At 46.3% G+C, this 21,049-nt stretch overlaps 1 protein-coding gene across 4 annotated transcripts in view; it reads left to right on the forward strand.

The window, feature by feature from the left end:
- The window catches only part of ENTPD1 (ectonucleoside triphosphate diphosphohydrolase 1), a 31,717-nt gene extending 11,724 nt beyond the window's left edge, over positions 1-19,993 (forward strand). For 3 of the 4 annotated variants that reach the window (XM_080597036.1, XM_080597038.1, XM_080597035.1), the window contains 9 exons: positions 12,435-12,568; positions 12,967-13,084; positions 14,148-14,298; positions 14,988-15,147; positions 15,724-15,960; positions 16,511-16,771; positions 17,391-17,507; positions 17,713-17,850; positions 18,007-19,993. In XM_080597036.1, the coding sequence (XP_080453162.1) occupies positions 12,455-12,568; positions 12,967-13,084; positions 14,148-14,298; positions 14,988-15,147; positions 15,724-15,960; positions 16,511-16,771; positions 17,391-17,507; positions 17,713-17,850; positions 18,007-18,213 (1,503 nt within the window). In that variant the 5' untranslated portion in view covers positions 12,435-12,454 and the 3' untranslated portion in view covers positions 18,214-19,993. Of the gene's footprint in view, positions 1-527; positions 2,428-12,434; positions 12,569-12,966; positions 13,085-14,147; positions 14,299-14,987; positions 15,148-15,723; positions 15,961-16,510; positions 16,772-17,390; positions 17,508-17,712; positions 17,851-18,006 lie in introns of those variants that run through there. The other variant, XM_080597037.1, reaches the window with a different exon arrangement.
- The last annotated feature ends 1,056 nt before the right edge of the window (positions 19,994-21,049 follow it).

Below are 21,049 nucleotides of genomic sequence, written 5' to 3' on the forward strand. Positions count from 1 at the left end.
CATTTCTCCTTCAGCCTGTTGCCCCGTAGTTCCACGTTTCACATCTCCTGAAGTAAGCCCACGTCTCTTTGGAACCAAACCCTATTTCTCATTAATGCTGTCTTTCTGAGTATCTGAAGTTTGAATTGTTTTTCTCGTGTTTGTCTTTTCCACGTTGTATTATTTCTTGTGTAGGATGGTTTCCGTAGATACGATGGATATTATTTATCTATCCTCCCTGGCTGTACAGTTCCTCCCAGTGCAATTTACCATTTTTATTTGAGGCCTTTGTTTCTTCATCCATATCAGTGATGGTTTTAATGCTGTTGTACCATATCCTGTCATCTTGATATGTTGCCTTATGCTCTTAAATGTCATTCAGTCCACACAATAGAACCCTTATCCCAGCCACTTAAATTTTTAAAAATGATACATTGCATATCTATTTTAGGGAATTTATACTTGTAATTGCTGGAAACTTCAGCTCTTCTCTGCTATGGGTAAGTCTTAAACATAACAATGTTTTGTTATTCTTTGTTCTCCTTCCCACTTGAGAAATGTTATCAAAGGAAAAAGTCTGGTAAAATGTTCGGGACTATCTGAAAGCTCAACCAGCACTGGATAGTATTGTTTGAGACAGTTCTCACATGAATTTTCCCTCTCTGTCTTGTTTCTACTTTGTTCCAGAGGAAAGTGGATGTCCTGGATTGCAGAGGTAGAAGTAGATGTGAGTCACTATTTGGTATTTAGTGGTGAGAAAGTTGACCACTATCAGTCTTCCCAAACAGCAGCAGAAGCCAAGAAAAATCTGTTCACAGCATAAGTTAGAGCTTTCTTCTTCAGGGCACTTCTGTCCTTATCTGGCTATTTACTGCGCAAGCAGCGCTGTTCTGCTGATTCAGCATCACAAGGAGCAGCGCCAGGGCAGCTCCAGGCCACACTTAAGGAATTACAAAGGAGACCATTAGAGTCACAAGTTTTCTCCTTAGATGATTTATAAACGGATTTGTTTTCTTTCTTGCTCCTTTGTCCCAGAGCTGTTAATAAATAGCCTTTTAAACCTCCTGCAGGAGATGCAAGGAAAGAAACCCCTGCTCAGGCCTCTTTTGTGCACGCTGGAGACAAGTGCTGTGGCTCCAGGGGACCTCCAGTCCCGGAGGGAGAGCCCTGCTCAGATGGGCTGGGGCAGGGAAGGAGCAGACCTCTGGCTGTTTTTGTGGGGGCCCAGCTGTGCTGGCTATTCCTGCTACACAGAGGCCCTTAACGGAGCCAGCTGGTGGCTTTTTTTTTCCATACTGGAACTCCATCCCCTTTGCTGCTGCGAGCGTGTCTCAAGCTCTTCAGCTGAAGTAACCTCTGCTTTGTTGGCTTTTGATGGTGAAAGAGTATTGATGTCTCCGTCCTGGTAGGCACCTCTGGTCAAAGAGGCCAGAGCATGGAGTAGAGAGCTGGAGGCAATGTTACTGAAAAGCTCGAGGACTTCCCTTCTTGCACCTCCTTCCTGCTCTTGCTTCTCTGGGGGGGATGTGGTGAGAAGTTGGAGCTGCACCTTCTGTTTGTGGGCCAGCCCCGGTACGGTCTGTGCCGAGGTCACCCAGAGCAGATCATCGTGGTTTAACGCCTCTGTAGCAGCCCCTGGCATGCTGCGTGCAGACAGGGCAGCTGGGGCACCTCTCACAACAGCCCCCTGTCCTTGTCACTGCTGTGTACCCACACTGCCTTATCCAGAGCATTTTGCATTTGTATTTTGAACTGTTTGAGACAAGGATGTTGTAAAAAAAATATATATATATGTATTAAAATATTATAAACTTATATTAAAATATTATAAATGAGTTTCTTTTCCTAAGCCTGAATCTCCCTGGGATTCACAGTATCTCCCTGTAATAAGTAATCTGAACTTTGGAGGCTGATGAGTTCCTGTCCCAGACCGTTCATCCAGCAAAACTTATTTGCTGTTTTGTTCCACAAGGCCCTAGCCTTTGCAAAGTGCAAGGCTTCCAACCACGAAAATTTAGATTTGTATTTAACTTCTACTGTTTTCTCAATCTGCTTTTTATTACCTTTGCAACCTCAAAGGAGAAGTTCTTCCTCTTCCGCTTGGACATTTTGCTGAGGCCCATGCCCCACTACGGGCTTTGGTCCCTTGTTCTTCCCATTGGCTGTCCTTAAAAATACCACAGGGTAATTTGTTTCCTGCTATTTGAAATGGAAATAGTAGCAGCATGAGGAACAGAGCGTGATATTCATGCCAAATATCATGAGCTGAATTCTCCCCATGGTTTGTGGGAATCCTAGTTATTAAAGCTGACCTCTGAGAAATCAGTATATTTTTCCACAAAGCCTAGACAGTGGAGGCATTCCTCAGCAGGAGACAGAAACTATCCCAGCTGTTCCAGCGTTGTGTTTTGCAATGAAGAAAGGAGATAGCAGTGCTGACAGCTGGAGGTAAGTGGGAGAAGCTGGAATTAAGTAGAGATCAATCTCTTTCATGCATGCAGTCTTAACCTTTACTTATTGAAGGGATGCAGTGAGGCTGCTGCCCTGCCTTGATAGCAAGGCACCTCACACTTTATCTGCTAGAACTAGTTGCAAAGGAAAGGCCACTACAGTTTTTGGGTACTATGCAAGTTAGGGCAGGAAAAACTCACTCATAAAGTGAGTTTTTATGATAAAGTGGCTTTGCCAGCAGCTCTTCTCTCTCCTGGAGCACTGTTCATGCTTCTGCAGTTTCCAGTGGCTTTTGGTCCTGAATGGGAAGTGAAACTTCAGGAGGAAAGCTGGTTGCTTTGCTGTGCAGAAATGCTCGGGAAGCTCTGGTTTTCCACGTGCCTGTTTGCATGCAGCACTGTGGGTAGCCGTGTTTTTGTTGTGGAAGCTGGGGAAGTAAGCCACTGAAAAGCGGTAGTGGTGCTCGATGTGCAGGGCAATCCCAGGAATCCGTGATTCAGAGGAAAAACGTCCCTGAGATGTGGCGAGTGTCTTGCAGCCTCAGCGTCTTTGAGGCGGGAGCAGCTGCCAGTGGAGAGGGCAAACAGGGAAACTGGTGGCTTTTAGGAGGGCACATTTTGACACTGGGGAATGCACAGAGCAGCACGCTGTGGGTGGCGAGGGATTTGGATGTGTTTTCTCTGTGGTCATTTCCCTGCCAGAGCCTCCTGTTGGGAGGTAGCAGTATCTACAGTGCTCAAGACTGTTTTCTAGGAAACTTCTGAACTTTCTGGCCCAATATGGTTATTTTTGGGGTGGGAAACAATTCTTCTCAAGGCTGTTTCCCTTGTTTTGTCGTGGTAACTTCTGCATCATCCTAGTGCAGGGAGGCTGATGAGCCTGGGGAAGGGTGGGCTGCACTGTGTAGGTGTTGCGACTGTCACGCCACTGATCTTCCTATTAAAGTCTCCCGATTAAAGCAGTGGCCCTGCTGCGTTTACCAGCAGCAACAACAGGTAAATGGTTGTAAGCAATAGATCTGCGGGGCTGAGCTGGGAACCAACAACCAATGCCGAGCGGGTGAAGGTGAGTGCCCATTATCAGCCAGGATGCCAGAGAGGGGCAGTGACTGCCTCTATAGTTAGTTACATGAAAAGCTGGTGTGATGGCAGATGTCTGTCAATGACACGGTAATTCCTCAAAACCAAGGGTGATAATCGTGTAATTTGCAATGCATTGCTTCCAGTGCAAGGGTAATGTATACAGGCCCTGTCTTGATAGAGAAAGAAATATTGCTTTGAGAGTTAAGAATTATTATGCAAGTAATAGACATCTGTTCTATATTAACAAATAATGCCTAGTAGCTCTTTAAAGAAGTGTTTTTTTACTTGAGCTGAATCAGCTGAGGATTTAAAATAATCAAATAGGAATGCAAGTCAGAGGAGGCTCAGGGGTGACCTTATCGCTGTCTATAGGTGCCTTAAAGGAGGCTGTAGAGAGGTGGGGGTTGGTCTGTTCTCCCACGTGCCTGGTGACAAGATGAGGGGGAATGGGCTAAAGTTGCGCCAGGGGAGGTTTAGGTTGGATATTAGGAAGAACTTCTTTACCGAAAGGGTTGTTAGGCATTGGAATGGGCTGCCCAGGGAAGTGGTTGAGTCACCATCCCTGGAGGTCTTTAAGAGATGTTTAGATGTTGAACTTAGTGATATGGTTTAGTGGAGGACTTGTTAGTGTTAGGGCAGAGGTTGGACTAGATGATCTTGGAGGTCTCTTCCAACCTAGACGATTCTGTGATTCAGAAGCAGCCTATTAACTTACCCTGTTCCCCAAAAGCCTTAATCTAACAGTTGAAAGTTATGCTAATTTAAACAAAAAATCCTTGAGAAATATGTGTGTTTAGAGAGGAAATAAAAAAGGAAGCTGACTGCAATTAATGCAAATTCAAACTTAGAAGATTTAGAAGATGGTCTAAAGAAGCATAAGGAAAAAATTATAGCCAGAGAGTTGAGAACAGCAAAGAATTGAAAGATGTTGAGCACAAAAGGAAGCCTAACGGGAACACTGGCCCACGGCAAGTCAGCATATTGGAACTATCAATAATAAGAAAACTGAAAGATGTCGGTGCTTCATGCTGCTTTTTTCCCTCAAAGAAAAATGAATGTCTTCACATTGTGTGATAGCCAAGTACATTCAAGCGATAACTTGGGTGATAAGTTTTGAAGGGCAGGGTAAAAAAGCCATCTTGAATTCACTAGGTATTTTCTGATGAAACTTCAAGCTTTGTGGTTAATAATAAATTTTCTTCAGTTAAATTATAGCTTTGATGGGCTGGTAACACAAATTAATGCCAGAAGTTGTCTGGTAGGAGACGGATGTAACTGCTAACAGTTATTTCTTCTGATTTGAAAGCCTCTTTGATGTGTGAATCCTAAAGAAAAGAGCATAAGCAGGGTCCAGATTTAGAAGCCTAGTAAACATCGTATAAATGTGAAAATTAATTGTCGAAAGGTCACTGTGTCGGCCCTATTCTACCACTTGTTGATTGTATTTGAGAATATTCAGTATCTCTGTCTGAGTGCCGGGACGTAAGCCAGCAGGATATCTTCCCATAGAGGGACGATTTAATGAGCGGGGGGCGCGGGAGCTGTGATGTGGCTGGGGAGGCGAGCAGGGCTGGGAAGCCACACGCACCAGATGTGGGAAGGTCTCCAGCCGGGGATGGAAGGGGTTTGTTGGCTCCCGTCCATAACGCCCCGACGTGGCTCCCCTGTCTCACAGCCACGCTGCGGTTCCAGAACACACAGGGGACGTGGGAGTGCCCCCGGCACTGAGCCCCCCTGTGCCCCTTCCGGATGCGCGGGCGGCCGCGGGCAGGGAGAGGAGGGCCCTGTGTGCTGCCCGCTCCTTTGTTTCCCTCTCGTGCTGCCGCTGCTCAGCTCTTGCAGCCTCCAGCACTCCCCAGCTCTCCAGGATTGCAGTATGCTGCTTTTTTTTTTTTTCCTGGAAAACAGGGCTACTCCAAGGCATCCCGTGCAGTTTCCCAGGGTCATGCCCCAGTCAGGACTTGAAAAGCAGAAGGAGGATGAGGTGCTCCCATCTGGAGCAGTGCTGTACATGTGGGCGGCAGGGTGTTTGTCGTGGCTGGTTTAGGTCTGGATGTTACCTAGAGCCTTACTGGGGGAGGAGATGAGACTTATTCGAGCAGTTGCAGCTATATCCGATGAGGATGGCATCCTTGCTGCACTGGCCCTTCCTAATGGCATGGCTTTTGAATGCATCACCCTGCTTTTGCTAATCCTCAAGGAAACAGATCTGGGAGAGAAGTCCAGGATCTGCTCCTGCCTTGAGGCAGTCAGCTACAACAGCACTGAAAGATGTTGACCCAGCAACCTTATTAGCCACCTTCCCTATGACTTATTCATCCTCACCATCAGAATTAGCTTCCTGATACCTAGCTTAAGCTTTGCTAAAATCCTTTTTCTTCTGCTTTTTATTTGTCTGAAGACAGTTATTGTCTGAAGACAGTTAATGTCTCTCTTGCTCTTCTTTCTAATCTAAACAACCCAATTCCTTCAATCTTTCCTCATAGGTCAAGTTTTTAGACCTCTGATCTATCTATTTGGTTCTCTTCTGGAGTTTCTCCAAGTGGTCTACGTCTTCCTTGAAAGGCAGTGCCCAAAATTGGGCATAGAACATCATACGAGGCTTTACCCCTGTTAAATGAAGGGAAGGATTTCTTCAAACTGCTATAGCTGCAAGAATGTTCTCTCTGGATGTGCGCCTTAACCAGTTGTTCATCATGCTGTCTTTGTGCGATGTCTATTTTCTAAACGTTATATTTGTTCTTGTCCTTACTAAAGTGAGTTGGATGGGTTCCCCAGGCATGTTCTCTGTTTACCAAATTTATTCTGAATTCCAGTCCTATTCGTCAGTGTGCTTTTACTCCCAACTTGGTACTATCACAAATGCGATAGGCGTGTTCTTTATTCCATCTCCCAGCTCACAAAACACACACACGGGTACATGGCAAAAACTAATTAAAGTTCTTTGTCTGGTTGCATAGTCTAGATCTGTACAAGCCTGCTTGTTTTTGAGATCAGTAGGTAGGGCTGTGCACTTTCAAAGCATCAAGTGTCTCTGAAAAACTCCATAAAAAAAAAAAAAACCACTATGGTTAATCAGTTTGCTAGGATTTTGGTGTTTGTATGTCAACATTTATAAGTACTTCATCTGGAAAACTATAATACAGTAAATATGCATTTTAAATTATACATAGCACCACAATGAGGGCCAGCTCTCACACCAGTATTAAAGCCAACATCTTTGCCATATGAATAATTAAAACTTAAAGCAGAGCTCCCCATGCTATTCCACGTAATGTCTGTAAAAGTGGTGTAAATCCTGGTCTGGAGCTTGAATTGTGATTTCAACATGTTCAGTGTCTTGCCTGGTATTTTGAAAGAAATGCTTCCAAACCAAAGCAATTGCATACAATACTGTATATGGGATTGTGTCTATAAGCTAAGACGAACCCGAGCCTCTTGCCAGCCTAAGAAAAGGCTTTTCTGAAACATGTGGTTCACATTAGTTTGCAGCAAAATATTCCTCAAACCCCGATGTGAGCTCAGCAGCCTCACCGTGTGTGCAATTTAGCCTGACAAATGCTCATTTTCCCTCGGCAGAAGGATAACGTATGTACCCCATATGCACCGTGGCAGAACAGCAGCACTGCCTGCTCCCATCCCCTTTCCCTGCCATCACTGCAGGCAGAACTTCAGAGACGTGAGTTCTCACAGTTTATAAACGGGCGGGCTGCGTTGCCAAAGCCCCTGTCTGCAGGGCTGTCTGGTGGACTGGGTGATGTTTCTCTGCAAGTGCCTGACCTGATGGATGCTCCTTGTGCCCAAGCTGCCCATCTTTTGCCACCAAGCCTGTCACCGGCTCTGCGTTCATTCAGACTGCTGTGGGATTCAGGCACCCTTCAGCCATGGGCTCCTGTGCCTTCAGATGCTTCTGGCTGCAGCTGGCAGTCAGGCAAGCACATCGTTGCTCCTCGCTTTGAAAATACGGTAAATCATTCATTTCAGCCTGTTCTGTTCCCAATTTGCCAGTCAAGTCTGCCTGTTTTCCTTTGACAGGTTCTCAGTGCTGAGCTGCGTTTGTGATATGTTTGGGTTCAGGAACTCCGCAGGCTGTGCTCCTGGTATGGGCTACGGGATCGCACGAGCACCCAGCAGCTCTCCCCCAAAGACTGGACGTGTGCTTAGGAAACCAGTCACTGGAGAGACTCCCAACAGGCTGCAGCAGCAACGTGGGTGATCAGCAGCAGAGGCAGCTGCCAGCTGATGGGCAGGATTCAGTGTGACGCTGTCTCAGTCTGTCGTCACTGCAAGCCCCGTGGGCGGCAGGCAGTGTGCCTTGGAACTCCCTTTCCTTGCAGCATGAAGAATAGCTAATTTAACTAAATGCAGTTAAACGTGGGTTTGCTAGGGTGGCATAGTAGAGGTGTTGGGATGTCTCATCGCTGGCTGTGATGGCAGGTGATTTGTGTCTGAAGTGGGGATACCTAGCTTAGGCGTGGGGTCCCCACCTTGCTTCAGTTAGGTTGGGACTGCAGCGTCTGGTGTAACTGGTACGTTACTGGACAAGGCTGATCTCTCTGCAGATCTGGTCAGGGATGCTTGAGAAAAATAAATAATTCTATATGTGGAGAAGGGCTGCTGGACTCTTCAGGTAGATGGAGAAGGTTAGAAGGACACAATCCACAGGGGACCATTATTTATAAATTGGTTAAGAGAAAATTGAGGAGGAGTGAGAGTTGCTGAAGTTTTGAGGCAGAGGTGGACCGAAGACAGAGGGATTAAAATGGCAATAAATAAAATGAGGCTGAAAATGAGAGTGTTTCTGGCCATGCAAATGCGTGCTGAGAGCATAAGGCAATTGTGAGGAGCCAGCACGTGTCAGTGGGGCACTTGTGTGGCAGAAGGGTTATGGCCTTACCTTATAGCCTCTTATGGTCCCTTCTATAACAGGCTGAGTGTGGGAATCCAAAGGAAAGAGCAAACACCGACTTCAGCCTTACCCCTGTTAATTGCACCTCTGCAAGCAGTAGGCTGCCTGATTTCTTGTAGCGTTTGCGGCTAAGTTGTGTTTGGTGAGAAGGGAGCAGGGAGGTGGGCAGCCCTGGCCATGAGTGACATCTCCTGGCTCGCAGGGCTGCCAGTGGCAGTGGGATTTTGGCTAGAGGAACAGTTTCCTATTTGTCTTGAGGCTCTGGGAGATGATGGGGATGATCCTGCTCACTTGCTGTCGCACAGAGCTGCCTCCCACGCTTGTGCAGGCCTTCCTGGGTTCTTCACCAAGAGCAACAGGGTTTCTGCAGCAAAACGGCTGTCAGCTGAAGAGCCTGCCAGCATCACTCTCCTTTGATAGCTAACTCAGGGACAAAAAAAGATAGCAGACCTGTTTATGTTCTGAGCCCCGCCACAGTCACTTGATGGAGCCGGTGGTAGCCCCTACAAAAAAAACAGAGAGACCAAAATTAGAAACAGAGATGCCGGAGCAGCTGGGCTGTGCTCCAACATCTGGAGAGTGCTTCGTGCCTATGTAGCTGGACAGGGCTGCAGCACCAGGCAGCTCCGAGCTTTGGGGTGGGGAAGAAGAAAAGCAGCAGATAGTTTCTATGCCTGCTTATGGCCTTACATGATTGTTTTTTTATCATCGTTTACAGTGGGGGCATGATGGGAGAAAGCACAGAAATGTGTCTCTGGTTTCTGGCTGGGCAGAGAGGCAGGAGGTCGTGCCTGCTCACTCTTTGGCTAAAGAAAACTGCTGGTGAAGAAGTGCTGGGGTCTGGCAGCTGCAGAGGTGCTGGAGGGTGAAGGGCTGCCTTGCTCGGTGTTTGCACAGCTTACAGCAGCAGGGACACGGTGCAAAGGAGCTGGGGAGGCTGGGGAATGAGACAATTCTCTAGGCATTTGAAGAACTTGCAGTAGTGTCTAGAGCTGATGGTGGAAACCAAGTGTATAGGAAAGGGAACTTTTGCAAATACTTCACCTGTCTGAGCAAACTGCAGATGTTTTATTTCAATTGCATTAAATTCTTTATCTGGACATGCAATGTTTTTAAAAAAAAAAAAATCAAGTGATCTATATGCTTTTAAAGTGATGTTTGGCAGGTATTGTTTTGGTAGTTTATCCTCTGCGTTATGCTTATCATTCATACTTTTTCAAGTACAAAATGTTTCAACAAAGTACTATTTGGTAGTGTAAGAGGTCATGCAGATGGATGCCTTGATATGGGATACAACGATGAAATCACTGTCTACAACCGCCAGAGCCCTGACAAGGACTCGTGATGCTGAGTTAGAATTCAAGAGGCGAAAGTCATGTTCAGAGCTAAGGAAATAATATGCCTTGGAAAAGAAATGACTAATCTGAGGTTGCAGGTGGGATGCAGAAAATTATGTCTCTGCCTACAGGCAAGGGATTTCTCTAGCTGCTTATTGAAAAGGCCGATTTTGGTAGGAAAATTATTCCTACTTTGTTGCTAATACCACTACTTCCAGAGTGCTGCTGCTAAAAAGATACAGCAGACAACAATACCCATCATAACAGGAAATGTGAAAGTCTTAGAACTGGTGCAAAGGCACCCATTCTTCAACCCTAGGACTGTAATCACCAAACAAAGCCATTAGTGGCTGCTTCTAGACAAGATCTCGGAGTAAGGGTGGCAACAATTACATGGATTTGCCATGCAGCTGTCAGCAGCAGTTTCCGTTTTCAGCCATACTATGCAGCTAATTATACGTTCTATCATCTGCTTTTATTCATTTTTTAGTGTTAAAATTCTTTTTGTTCAATGGACGTGCTCAGTACATTCATAACCTGAGCCAACTGTCTCCATCGAGAAGAAAAGTCTCCCAGCTGTCACACATTGCTGTTTCTAATCAAGTCAAGCCATGAGTTCTGGGGCCCTTTTGAATAAAGCTGTATAAAACGCATTCTTCCCTCCTACTGTCTGGTATGTGCACTAGACTGTTTTTTTAAGCTACATTCTTGGAGATATTGGCAAGCATGCTGTGCCTCTAACAGGCACTCTTAAAATGTGAGCATAACAAGCTTCCAAATTTCAGTTAGCCTCGGCAGATTTACATGTGAGTGTAATGAGAGAGTACAAAACTCCAGGTTAGCATCAGGTTTCCTATGGGGAAAGCCTGTGGGGAGATTTTCAAAACAAGCTCTCTTGGCACTTTTAAGTTCCATTTTCTTTAGCTGTATGGGGAAGAAATGATTAGTTTACAGATGTAGAGATTCCTGGAGCTCCCTTGCACCTTTTTCAGAGAAGTTACCCCAAGTGAACTGATCCTAGGATGTTGGATCATTTGTAGGGTTGGGTAGCCCTTTGCATAGTTCTGGCATCTGGGGCTAACATTTGTGTGAAACAGAGTGGTTAGAAGATGATCCTGTTCAGAACTTGAATACTTTTCACATTTGCGTGCATGATGTGGGGTGCCAGGATGGTTTTCTACTGATCCAATATTGCCTAAAGGGCTGCAGAATGAATGACCTCTGGACCTTAAGTTCTGGTGTGCAGGTGCAGAGCAAACGCAGTTGCTTCATTTTCTTGGAGTGTGAAGTTAGCGTGAAGGTGGTTGATGTGGTTGCCTGCACAGAGGTATGGTCACCCTGGATAACTTCTAAACATCTTCTAGAGCACTTGTATATAAGGAGAAGAGAAAACAGCAAACCATGTGTGCAGTAAGAAAATAAGTGCTTTTGAATATGAAACTTCAGTGTGGATAGAAGTGGACTTCATGTAATAATGGGAACAGGTATTAGAGTGCCAAAGCTATTCATTAGTTGTAACTGTTGAATTTACAGCTAGGTTATAAACTTGGAAAATATTTTTGCTAGTACCCTATCTAGAGCTTTGTGTTGCGGATTGTATTCTATTAAACAATACCAAAGTGACTGAGCCTAAGTTGTAAATTGAAATTTCCATTGTGAGATATGTGAAGGAGAAGCCAAAACAGAAAAATGTAGTAGACAGCATTACGCTAGCCACTAACAAATGCAGATATGTTAAATCTGAAGGCTCAAATGCCATATCAGTTGGTGGAAATAATTCAGAACCATAAGTAGCTTTTTTTAGAAAACTGTACTGTTACCCATGTATTTTAAGCCACAAAATATTAATTTGCTGGATCGGTCATAGCAATTGTATTGGTAACAATTAAGAGATCAATCTACCACAAGTTCTGCAAAATGTGTGATTTTTTTTTTAAACTGTGTTATGCCAGTTGTGCAAATACAGACTATTCACCATTTCACCATCACTGGTCTTTTGAGGAATGTCATTAAAAATCTCTGTAGGTTTCTTAAATACCCTGTGGAGTACAGATATTTTCCGTATATCATTGCCAAGGTGCAGGACAGTGCTGCTTAAACTGTGACTGCAACATACCGAAATGTTAGTGTTAGACTTCCTAAATGCATTACCAGTGACAAGGATGCTGTAAATTCTCATCAACATTGTGAAAAGCACAACGAAGCATGACAAATACTATGACAAAGTATAGCAGGGGTTAAAGCTTTTGGCTCCACAAGTTTGTTTATATATTAGCAGTCTGATGTTGTTTCAGCTTCTCAGAAATCACTGAATCAAATGCAGAGCTACAGAACAAGCATGTGTTTGTCCAATGCAGATGCGTTTTGTATATGATTGCTCAGCCACCTGTGGATATCTCAAAGACAGGTTAGCCATAAGGGCATCTTGAAAGTTCTCCTTCATCCCCGCTTGGCCCATGGAGATGCGTCACGGCCTGTGAGAGCACATCTGCAGGACACCAGGGTCAGGCTCTACATCGAAGAAATCCCACATGAGGACACAGAGAGGGAGATGGAAGCAGGGATGGGCAAAGGCAAATGCTTCAGAGCAGAAAGGGACTGCAGGAACGTGTCTGAAGATTTTTGGGGTGAGGTAACATGGGGCACTGGGTTACTAATGTGTTTTTCCTGCTCTAGTCACAGGTACCAAACCAAAGATGTCCTGGACAAGAAAGATTCTACTCGTCCTGGGATTCCTCTCTACTTTGGCTGCAATTGCTTTAATTACTGTAGCAGTGACCCAAAACCAGCCACTTCCGAAGAATACTAAGGTATTACGAGCTGGAGCTTTTATAGGAAAACAAGCCAAGTGGAGGTTTAGGTGCATGGGGCTCTGGGACGAGTTGCTGTCCTTGCTGGGTCTGTCTAATCTCTCCTTCTGGCTCCATGCACCTCAAGCACCTTCTAGTACAACTTCCTGGTAGGAAACAATATGACTTCACAGGGGATCCTCTCCTAAGCAATCATTCCCGGTTTTGCGACTTGTCCGCTCTCATTCCCTTTGATGGAAGCTTTGAACTGAAGCACTGCTGAGAAGAGCAGTGATGTGGCATGTGGCGCAGTTGCCAGATCCACAGTTCATTATTTCTGGTCCCCTGTGCGTGAAGACCAGCACACGCTGTGTCCAGCCCTGGCTCAGATGCGATGACAGGATCTGTTTTGTCCACAGTATGGGATCGTGCTGGACGCAGGGTCATCCCACACTAACCTGTACGTGTACGAGTGGCCAGCGGAGAAGGAGAACGACACCGGGGTGGTGCAGCAGGTGGAGGTGTGTAAAGTCGAAGGTAAGAGGAGGAAAGGAAGCATTGACAGGGGCACGGGCTGAAGAGATAAGGTAGCCAAAGGGTGGGGGAGAAGAAATTTGGAGGAAGGGGCCAACAGTGATTGTTATCTGTAACATGTGGGCTCTAATGTATATCGCACTGCTTCCTGCTGAGAACTGCATGTGCCTGACCTTCTTGAAAGGAAAGTTGGGTCCATTTTCCTTCTGTTTCGGGATGTACAGAATTAAATGCTTTTTGGAAAGAGCCACATCAATGTACTAATAACTAAATTTAATTTCTGCATGGATCTCTGTTGAAGTGGTGCTAAACCGCAAGAGGGGAGGGCAGGATTTTAGCTCATTTTAAAGGCTTCTGCACAAGCTGGGCTCATGTGGCAAGGTTGCTCAATATATGCATGTCATTGTTTACTTTTTATAATATTGAATTGCTGTGTAAATAGCAATTTTATGATTTATGGAGGCATTAAAGAAAGCCCAAAGGATACATGTAATGAGGAACAGAGGAGAGGTGGTGTCAGCCTGCCCTGGGCCGTTTCACCCTGGCCACAGCACTGGGGAGCGCCCTGCTGTCACCAGGCTGTGAGAGCTGCTGCAGTGTGCACACAACGTGCAAACGAATCACATTTTCCCCTGGAAGGCCCAGTGTAGCAAAGGGTCAGGCATCTTCAGGCTCAGATCCATGACCTACAACCAGGCAGGAGCAGATATGAGCCTGAAGATGTCCAATTTGTGCTAAACAAGTCTCGTGTCTCACCACAGCCCTCATCTCTGGCTCATGGCCTGCTCCATGCAGAGTGGAGGCAGCTGCCCAGTGCTGCAGCCATCCCTGCATGTGTTGGGCTTCCTCGTGGCTCCTCGCTCCTTTTGTAGGGCCCTGGCTGGCCCAGAAGATTGCTGCACGTCAGAGAAAGGGCTGGTGCTGTAGGATTTCCAAAACTCAAATAGAGTAGTTGAACCTGATGTTGCTGCATGTGATAGTTAAGCGGTTTAGCGTACGAGGCTCATGGCAGCCCTCTGGGGTTATGCTTGGAGTTGGTGCAGTGAAGTCTCCCCATTTCTTGCAGGCCCTGGGATCTCAGGTTACTCCCATGACACGGAAAACGCAGGCCACTCTCTGCAACAGTGTCTCCGACAAGCACAGGGTGTGATTCCCTCAAAGCAGCACCAGGAGACCCCCGTCTACCTCGGAGCAACTGCCGGCATGCGGCTCCTCAGGTACTGCAGGGCTCGCCCCCTTCCCCTGCACCTCAGACCATCATGGATCCTTGCTGGGGGCCTCTGGGGTGAAGTCCTTGGAAATGCCACCAGTTCACATTTTGCCCAGATACCCCCCTGCTGGCCTCTCTGGGCACGGGAGGATGCTCAGACATCCTCCACAACCTAGTATTTATTAGGTTTCACTCAGGATTTTTGTGCCCAGCCACATTGTAACTCCTCACACGCCTTGACTCTGCCTGAGACTAAGTCAAGCTGAGATAACTTTATAATCATATCTCCTTCTTTAATTCAAATTTGTGATTTTCCTGGGGGTGTCCCCAACCTGTTACCTGGCTGGGGCAAGGAGCTAATCTTATGTATGTATTGCCTGGGAAAACTCAGGGTACGAGAGGTCATGGAGTTCTGTGATGGTAGAGCAAGAAAAATCTCCCTGATGAATCCTCACCAGGTGATCTGCAGAGCTCTGCTCCAGGTCCTGCTCTCAGCTGTGGGGTCTGTGTCAGAGCTGGTGGCAGCTGTGTGACAGAGAGGGGCATGGCCAGTTACAACTGGATGTACCCATATGAAGGACTGTTAGGTTATAACTGATGCTTTTGCTGGGGTTTCGTAGCCTGCCTGCTCAGAGTAAAGCCCATAGGCTGCAGAGAACTGTCAGAGTCACTCCATCCTTTCTTCCATTTATCCAGCTTGGAGAACAAAAATGCAGCTGACAAAGTCTTGTCCTCAGTAGAGAAGACGCTGCGGTCAGCTCCTTTCAACTTCCAGGGTGCCAGAATCATCAGCGGTCAGGAAGAAGGAGCCTATGGATGGATCACCATTAACTACCTGCTGGGTAATTTCAAGCAGGTATTGTATCAATGGCAAGACCGTGTTTGAATCATCAGCTGGCAGCACATCGTAAATCATGCCTTGCAGGAGGGTATTGTAGGCACAAACTTTCAGGATGCTGCATATCTTGCCTCAGCCGTTACTGGAGTCAGGCTTAGAGCATTGAAATAAACAATCAACACGTTCAATAACTTCCCTTGGGTACAGCATCCTCCTCACTCCCTGATCTAACGTATTTCTGTGCCTGGGTGAATATCTGCAAAGTACTGCTATAACTTTTCAGTTTTCAGCTATCAAGCTTATAAACCATCTGGGCACTGAAACAGTAAGCTGACTGTTTTTTCACATAATAGTTGTGTTATATTGCATATTCTTAGTCCTCCTCCGAACACTCGAACATGATCCATCTTCTGCTTTTCTGAGCCTGCATCTTGTTCTTGTGTCGTGTTTCAGCTCTAATCTCATGTCTTCCTCCCTTTTCTATGCTTGGTACTTCCATTACTCTCCTCCTAAGTCTTTCTCTTTTTGCTCCCAAATACATCTTCTACATGCCTGATGTATGTGTCTTTGATTTTTTTTAATTTTTTTTTTAAGTCTGGCTGGACAAAACTTCTACATTCCTTGAAATCTGTAAGTGAGACATCGGGAGCGTTAGACCTTGGAGGAGCTTCAACACAGATTACTTTTGTACCAGATAAAAGCCCTTCTGAGTCCCCAGAGAACCTGCTGTATTTCCGCCTCTATGGCAAAGATTACCGAGTGTACACGCACAGCTTCCTCTGCTACGGGAAGGACCAGGCTCTGCAACAGAAACTGGCCAGGGACCTACAGGTAAGTGCATCTGTGGTTGCAGGTGGAGGTCCTGGGCCCTCCCACCTTTGACATGCTGCTGCTGCGAATGTTGCTGTGTTCCAGCTAAATGTCTCATCCCTTAGCCTGGATTTGGGAAATGTCATTGTCCTCCGTAAAGACAAAACAGGTGTTCAGAGAGATGAGAGCCAACACTTTCAATGGTACTACCAATATGAGGTGCCTTGATTTGTTGGCATGGGATAGCAGGAGTACTGTGCTTAACCGAAAAACCTGGGAGATGGCATCTTGCCATCTCTGAGAATCCCAAATCAACTGCGACTTCACAAAACGTGGATGGAAGTAGTTTGCTCAAGGTCATATAGGGAGGTCGTAAGAGCAAGAAGCAGTAGTCACATCTCCCACATTACAGCTAATGCCTTAAACTCATCCTCACCACTTTGTCCCAGTGTGTGTGTATCTTGGTGTGATGTACCGTGACAAGTGCCTTGCGGTCACCCTTCCTTGTAGCTCTTTCTCAGTGTGTTACTGTGGAGTGAAATGTAACAGCTTGGATTGATCTTACTTTCAGAGCACAGAGAGCAGCAGCATCCTTGATCCATGCTTTCACCAAGGGTATCAGAGAACTATAAATATCAGTGACCTCTTCAAAAACCCTTGTACTTCAGTCGAGAAAAAGCAATTTCCTTTCAGCCAGCTGTACGTTGTGGGAGAGGGGAATTATGAAAAGTGTCGAAGAAGCATCCAGAATCTGTTTAACAAAACCAGCTGTCCTTACTCCAGCTGCTCCTTCAATGGGATATACCTACCTCCGTTACAGGGGGACTTCGGGGTAAGTCTTTGCATTCTTTAACTTTCTACAACCCAGAACTTTGGAAGAGCAGAAACTCAGAATAATACTAAAGTATGTTATCCATGACTGGGGCAGGAATTCATTTACAAGATGACTTTTTGGACACGAAACTATGAAAGTCTTGTGCTTGCTGTGAGGACAACAAATATAAGAGCTGCTGTAGGAGATATTGGCCAATCAGCCAGTGTTGCTTCATTTACTGTTTCATTCTCTAAGCAGTGCCCCCCGATGGCCAGCACCAGGGACAGGAGGGCTTGCTGCAGGCTCCTGCAAACCCTGTTTCCTGAGGTAAAAAAGTGGCACCAGATTAGAAATTGACACAGAAGTGTGTGAGCGTTACTGAAACTGGTCAGCTCACCTATCTGTCTGCCTCCCGGATGTGATGGGGAAGCAGTGCACACTGAACACATGTGACACCGTTACACCAAACAGCAGTCCTAGAGCTGCAGGTCTGCAGATGCTACGAGTGACATTGCTCTTGAACACATATCTGCTTTTGTAATTGTGATGCTGTTTCTTGTATTTCTCTAAATAAAGCTGTTTTCTTTTGTGGGATTCCTGTTGTCCTGCTCAGGTTAAAATATTCTCTCTCCTCCAGGCTTTTTCTGCTTTCTACTTTGTGATGAACTTTTTGAACCTGACAAACGAAAACCCCTTTGCCCTGGACAAAGTGGCCAGTGCTGTTGAGAAATTCTGCGCCCGGCCTTGGCACGAGGTGAGCAGCACTGCATCTCTGCAGCAGGGCAGAGAGCTTGGGTACCTGAGCTGCTTGTTCTTTGCTGTAGGATAAATGGCTGGGGGTAATTTCCAAGGGAAGTGTGGGAACATTCTCCCCAGCACCTGCACTGCATGGTCAGGTGCAAGCTGCAGCTGTGGGAACCTGTGTTTGGCAGCCTGGTGACTGCTCCCTCCCTCCCTAGGTAAAGCAAGCATATCACCAGATAAAAGAGAAGTACCTGAGTGAATATTGCTTCTCTGGGGCCTACATCCTCTCTCTCCTGGAAAATGGCTATGAATTCACTAAAGAGAACTGGCAAAGGATCCACTTCCTTGGAAAGGTAGGGTTTGTGGCAGGGAGGGCTCTGCCCCACTGAGTGGTTGCCCCCTCTGCAATACAACCTGGCCCGTGTGCTGCAGGGGGTGCTGCCTCCCCGGCAGGGCCGCACGCTGCCCTTGCACCTTCCAGCCCTGATTCTGCTCCTCTCCCATTCCAGATCGGCAGCAGTGATGCAGGCTGGACCCTGGGCTACATGCTGAACCTGACCAACATGATCCCCGCGGAGGAGCCCGCTGCACCCCCTCTTTCCCACGGCAGCTACGTGGGGCTGATGGTGCTGTGCTCCCTCGTGCTGGTATCCGTGCTCGTGCTTGCCTGGCTTCTCTTCCACAAGCCCAAGTGCCTGCAGAAGGGGATTGTTTAGAAAGAGCCGTGCAGGGAGAGGGGCCGTGACACCCCAGCCGCTCAGGGCCAGGAGTCTGCTGCAGGGCAGGCTGTACCACAGAGCCCTTCTTGCTGAAGCTACTGACTGTGTACAACAAGGGCATTTATCTCTTTTGACTCTCACTTGCACTGACAGACGTCGGGGCACCAGGCTCGCCACCTCCCTCTGCCAAGGACTGACAAGCAGGTGTCCTCTTCTTGAATGGGTCGTACTTTCATTCACTGAAACTCTGCTGCTTGTTGGTTTTTTGCCTTGTACACAGCATTATGAAGAGAAAAGCAGCAGCAATCTTTGGGAGCCGGTGCTCCTGCAAGGGTTATCTCAGGGTCCCACATGCCACTGAGCTCTTGGGAGTGCTTGCACACAGGGTGATCCGGCTCCTCCTCTGCTGAAGCTGTTCCCATTCCCCAGAGCCCTTCCAGCAGGGAAACTGCACCAGCACACCTCTGCTGGGTAATGGTCACCTGTAGCCTGCTGGTCCCCAAAGGCTGGCCACGCTCCCAAATGTCACTCTGGAACAAGAAGGGATGAGGATGAAGAAACTGAACGTGTTGGCGGTCATCAGTCCTTAGCTGGGCGCTGGGAGCGACCTGCTCCTTTCACAGGTGGCAAGAAGCCTCTTTCCCACGTCTTCCTGATGTTGTTGCTGGACCAAAGCTGGCTCGCTGTTATGCTGAGCCGTTCCCATGTCCCTAGGGTGACTGTGCATCGAGACGCGAGTTCCCAGACAGGCATTGCTGATTTTTTGTGGGAAGAGCCCATACTGGCCATGGATCCTTGACCAGTAGTGAGCACTTATGCCTGCAGGGACTCTGTTCTGATTAGCATGCCTACAGGTAGATATCCACTAAAGCAATTCAGTGTCACTGTGCTGATCATACAGCAGTTTCTGACCCAGGGAAAATGTTTATCGGGACATGTTCCTTTATAAAAAGACAGCTGGCAGCAGTTAGCCAGCATAGGCACACACAGATAGAGCCACTCTTTCCATCAGCAAAATCAGTGAAAACTTGCTTTTCCTTCCCTCATGAGCTAGACTTATCCCAAACCCATAAGACCCAGGGTCTGCAAGTGCACATACTGCAGCCCATCTTCTGGCACGCAGCTAGGGGGGTGCCACTGATCAGAATTATGAATCTTTCCTCTATTTCCCATTCCTTGGTCATAAAAAAGAGGTAAGTCAGAAATCCATTTTTATAACACTTGGAAACCACTGGTGCCTGTTTACCTCCCAAGAAATCTCAGAAATCTCTTCTTCTAATGACATGTATGTGCTGGAGGCAAAAAGCAGGTATTGCGGGGAGAAAGGCATGGCACACAGACACCTTCATGTGTTTCCCCAAGCAAAGATGCAAAAGGTACAGGGGAGAATTTGCAACCTGGATGAAGCCTTCTCTTTTGGGCAAGCACAGACTTAGAGCTCAGGGCTTTCATGCTCTCCCAGCTTGTCCCTCTGCCCAGTGCAGGCTGGAAAATGTCCCCCACTTATTTCTACTTCATGCCTGGAAGTAGGAACCATAACATTGAAGGACCTGAAGGTAAGGGGAAAATCTATCCTGTCTTATGGTAAGATGTTTGGGCGGTTCACTGTTCTTCCAAAAATCTGTCTCATTTTTACTCTGAATTAGCTGGCTTCAGCTTCTTATGAATCTTGATCTGCCCATTTCAGAAAGACTGAATAACTCTGCTATCAAAATCCCTTTTTCTTTGTTGGTGCTTGCAAGTCGTCATTGTATCACATTAAATAGATTGACCTTCAGTCTGTGAAGTGCTTTGTCATGGCCTCACTTGTAGCTCCTGAGTCAACTTTGAATTTTTTTACATCTTTCTGAAGTTTGGACACCAAAGCAAGTGGTAGTAGACACCCTAATAGTGTATATAAAAGTAATACCCTCTGTTGCTGATTTACACTCTTTTTTCCTATTCATATATCTCAGGGTCAGATCTGTTCACTTAAGAGAAGGTTTTATAAGGGACTACTTTGTTCGGTTTAACTATTGCATCTCGGCCTTTTTCCCCCATTGTGGCAAAAATGGCCATGAAAGGGCCTCAGAATGGCCACTGTCTTACAGCATACATCACTGTTTCTTATCATGAGATACTTTGCCTTCCACGTGACTCTGTTGAAGTGCATACCATTCTAAGAGCGTTTCCCCAAGCAAGTGGTCCAGGTCAACCCACAAATGACATTTCCCCACACTTTGTTCACTTACCGGTTTATTTTGTCTGCAAATACGCTGAGATGTGGGGATTCATCTAGAGACAGAGTCTTCCTTCTGATCTTTTCAGCGAAGATGCATAGATAAGAGATGAACAGTAAGTTGTGATCATGGAAGCAAGGTAGGAGACTTCGTGGCAGAACAGCCAGCTGCCAGGGCTGCTTAGGTTTGTCTGTGATGCTGGAACTGGCAGATCACATCAGTTTCAGAAACTTCCTGATGGGAAACTGGTGTGTAGTGAATATCTATGTTAGTCTGGTCCCTGCTAAGGTTTTATGCCAAAGGAAAACAGATGGGATACAGAACCTGGGTGAAGAGTTTTAGCAACACTTTATATCTCTATTGCAAGTACTGTGTCCTGTTTACAAAACAAAGTAAACAAAATGCAAATGTATTTTAAGTGCAATCTAAAGGCCCAAATTTGAGAAAAAATACAAGACATAAGTTCCATTATTTTTCAACCTTATGATTTTTAGATCACATTTATGAAACAATCTCCAGAATTAGAACTGCTGGGGAGATACCAGACATACCACTTAAAAATCAGTTAAGCAAGCTGAGGCTCCAGGAATGGGTTGACTGAAGGTATTCTACCA

The sequence above is a fragment of the Anser brachyrhynchus genome, assembly GCF_964034855.1.
Source record: "Anser brachyrhynchus genome assembly, chromosome: 6".
Taxonomy (NCBI): domain Eukaryota; kingdom Metazoa; phylum Chordata; class Aves; order Anseriformes; family Anatidae; genus Anser; species Anser brachyrhynchus.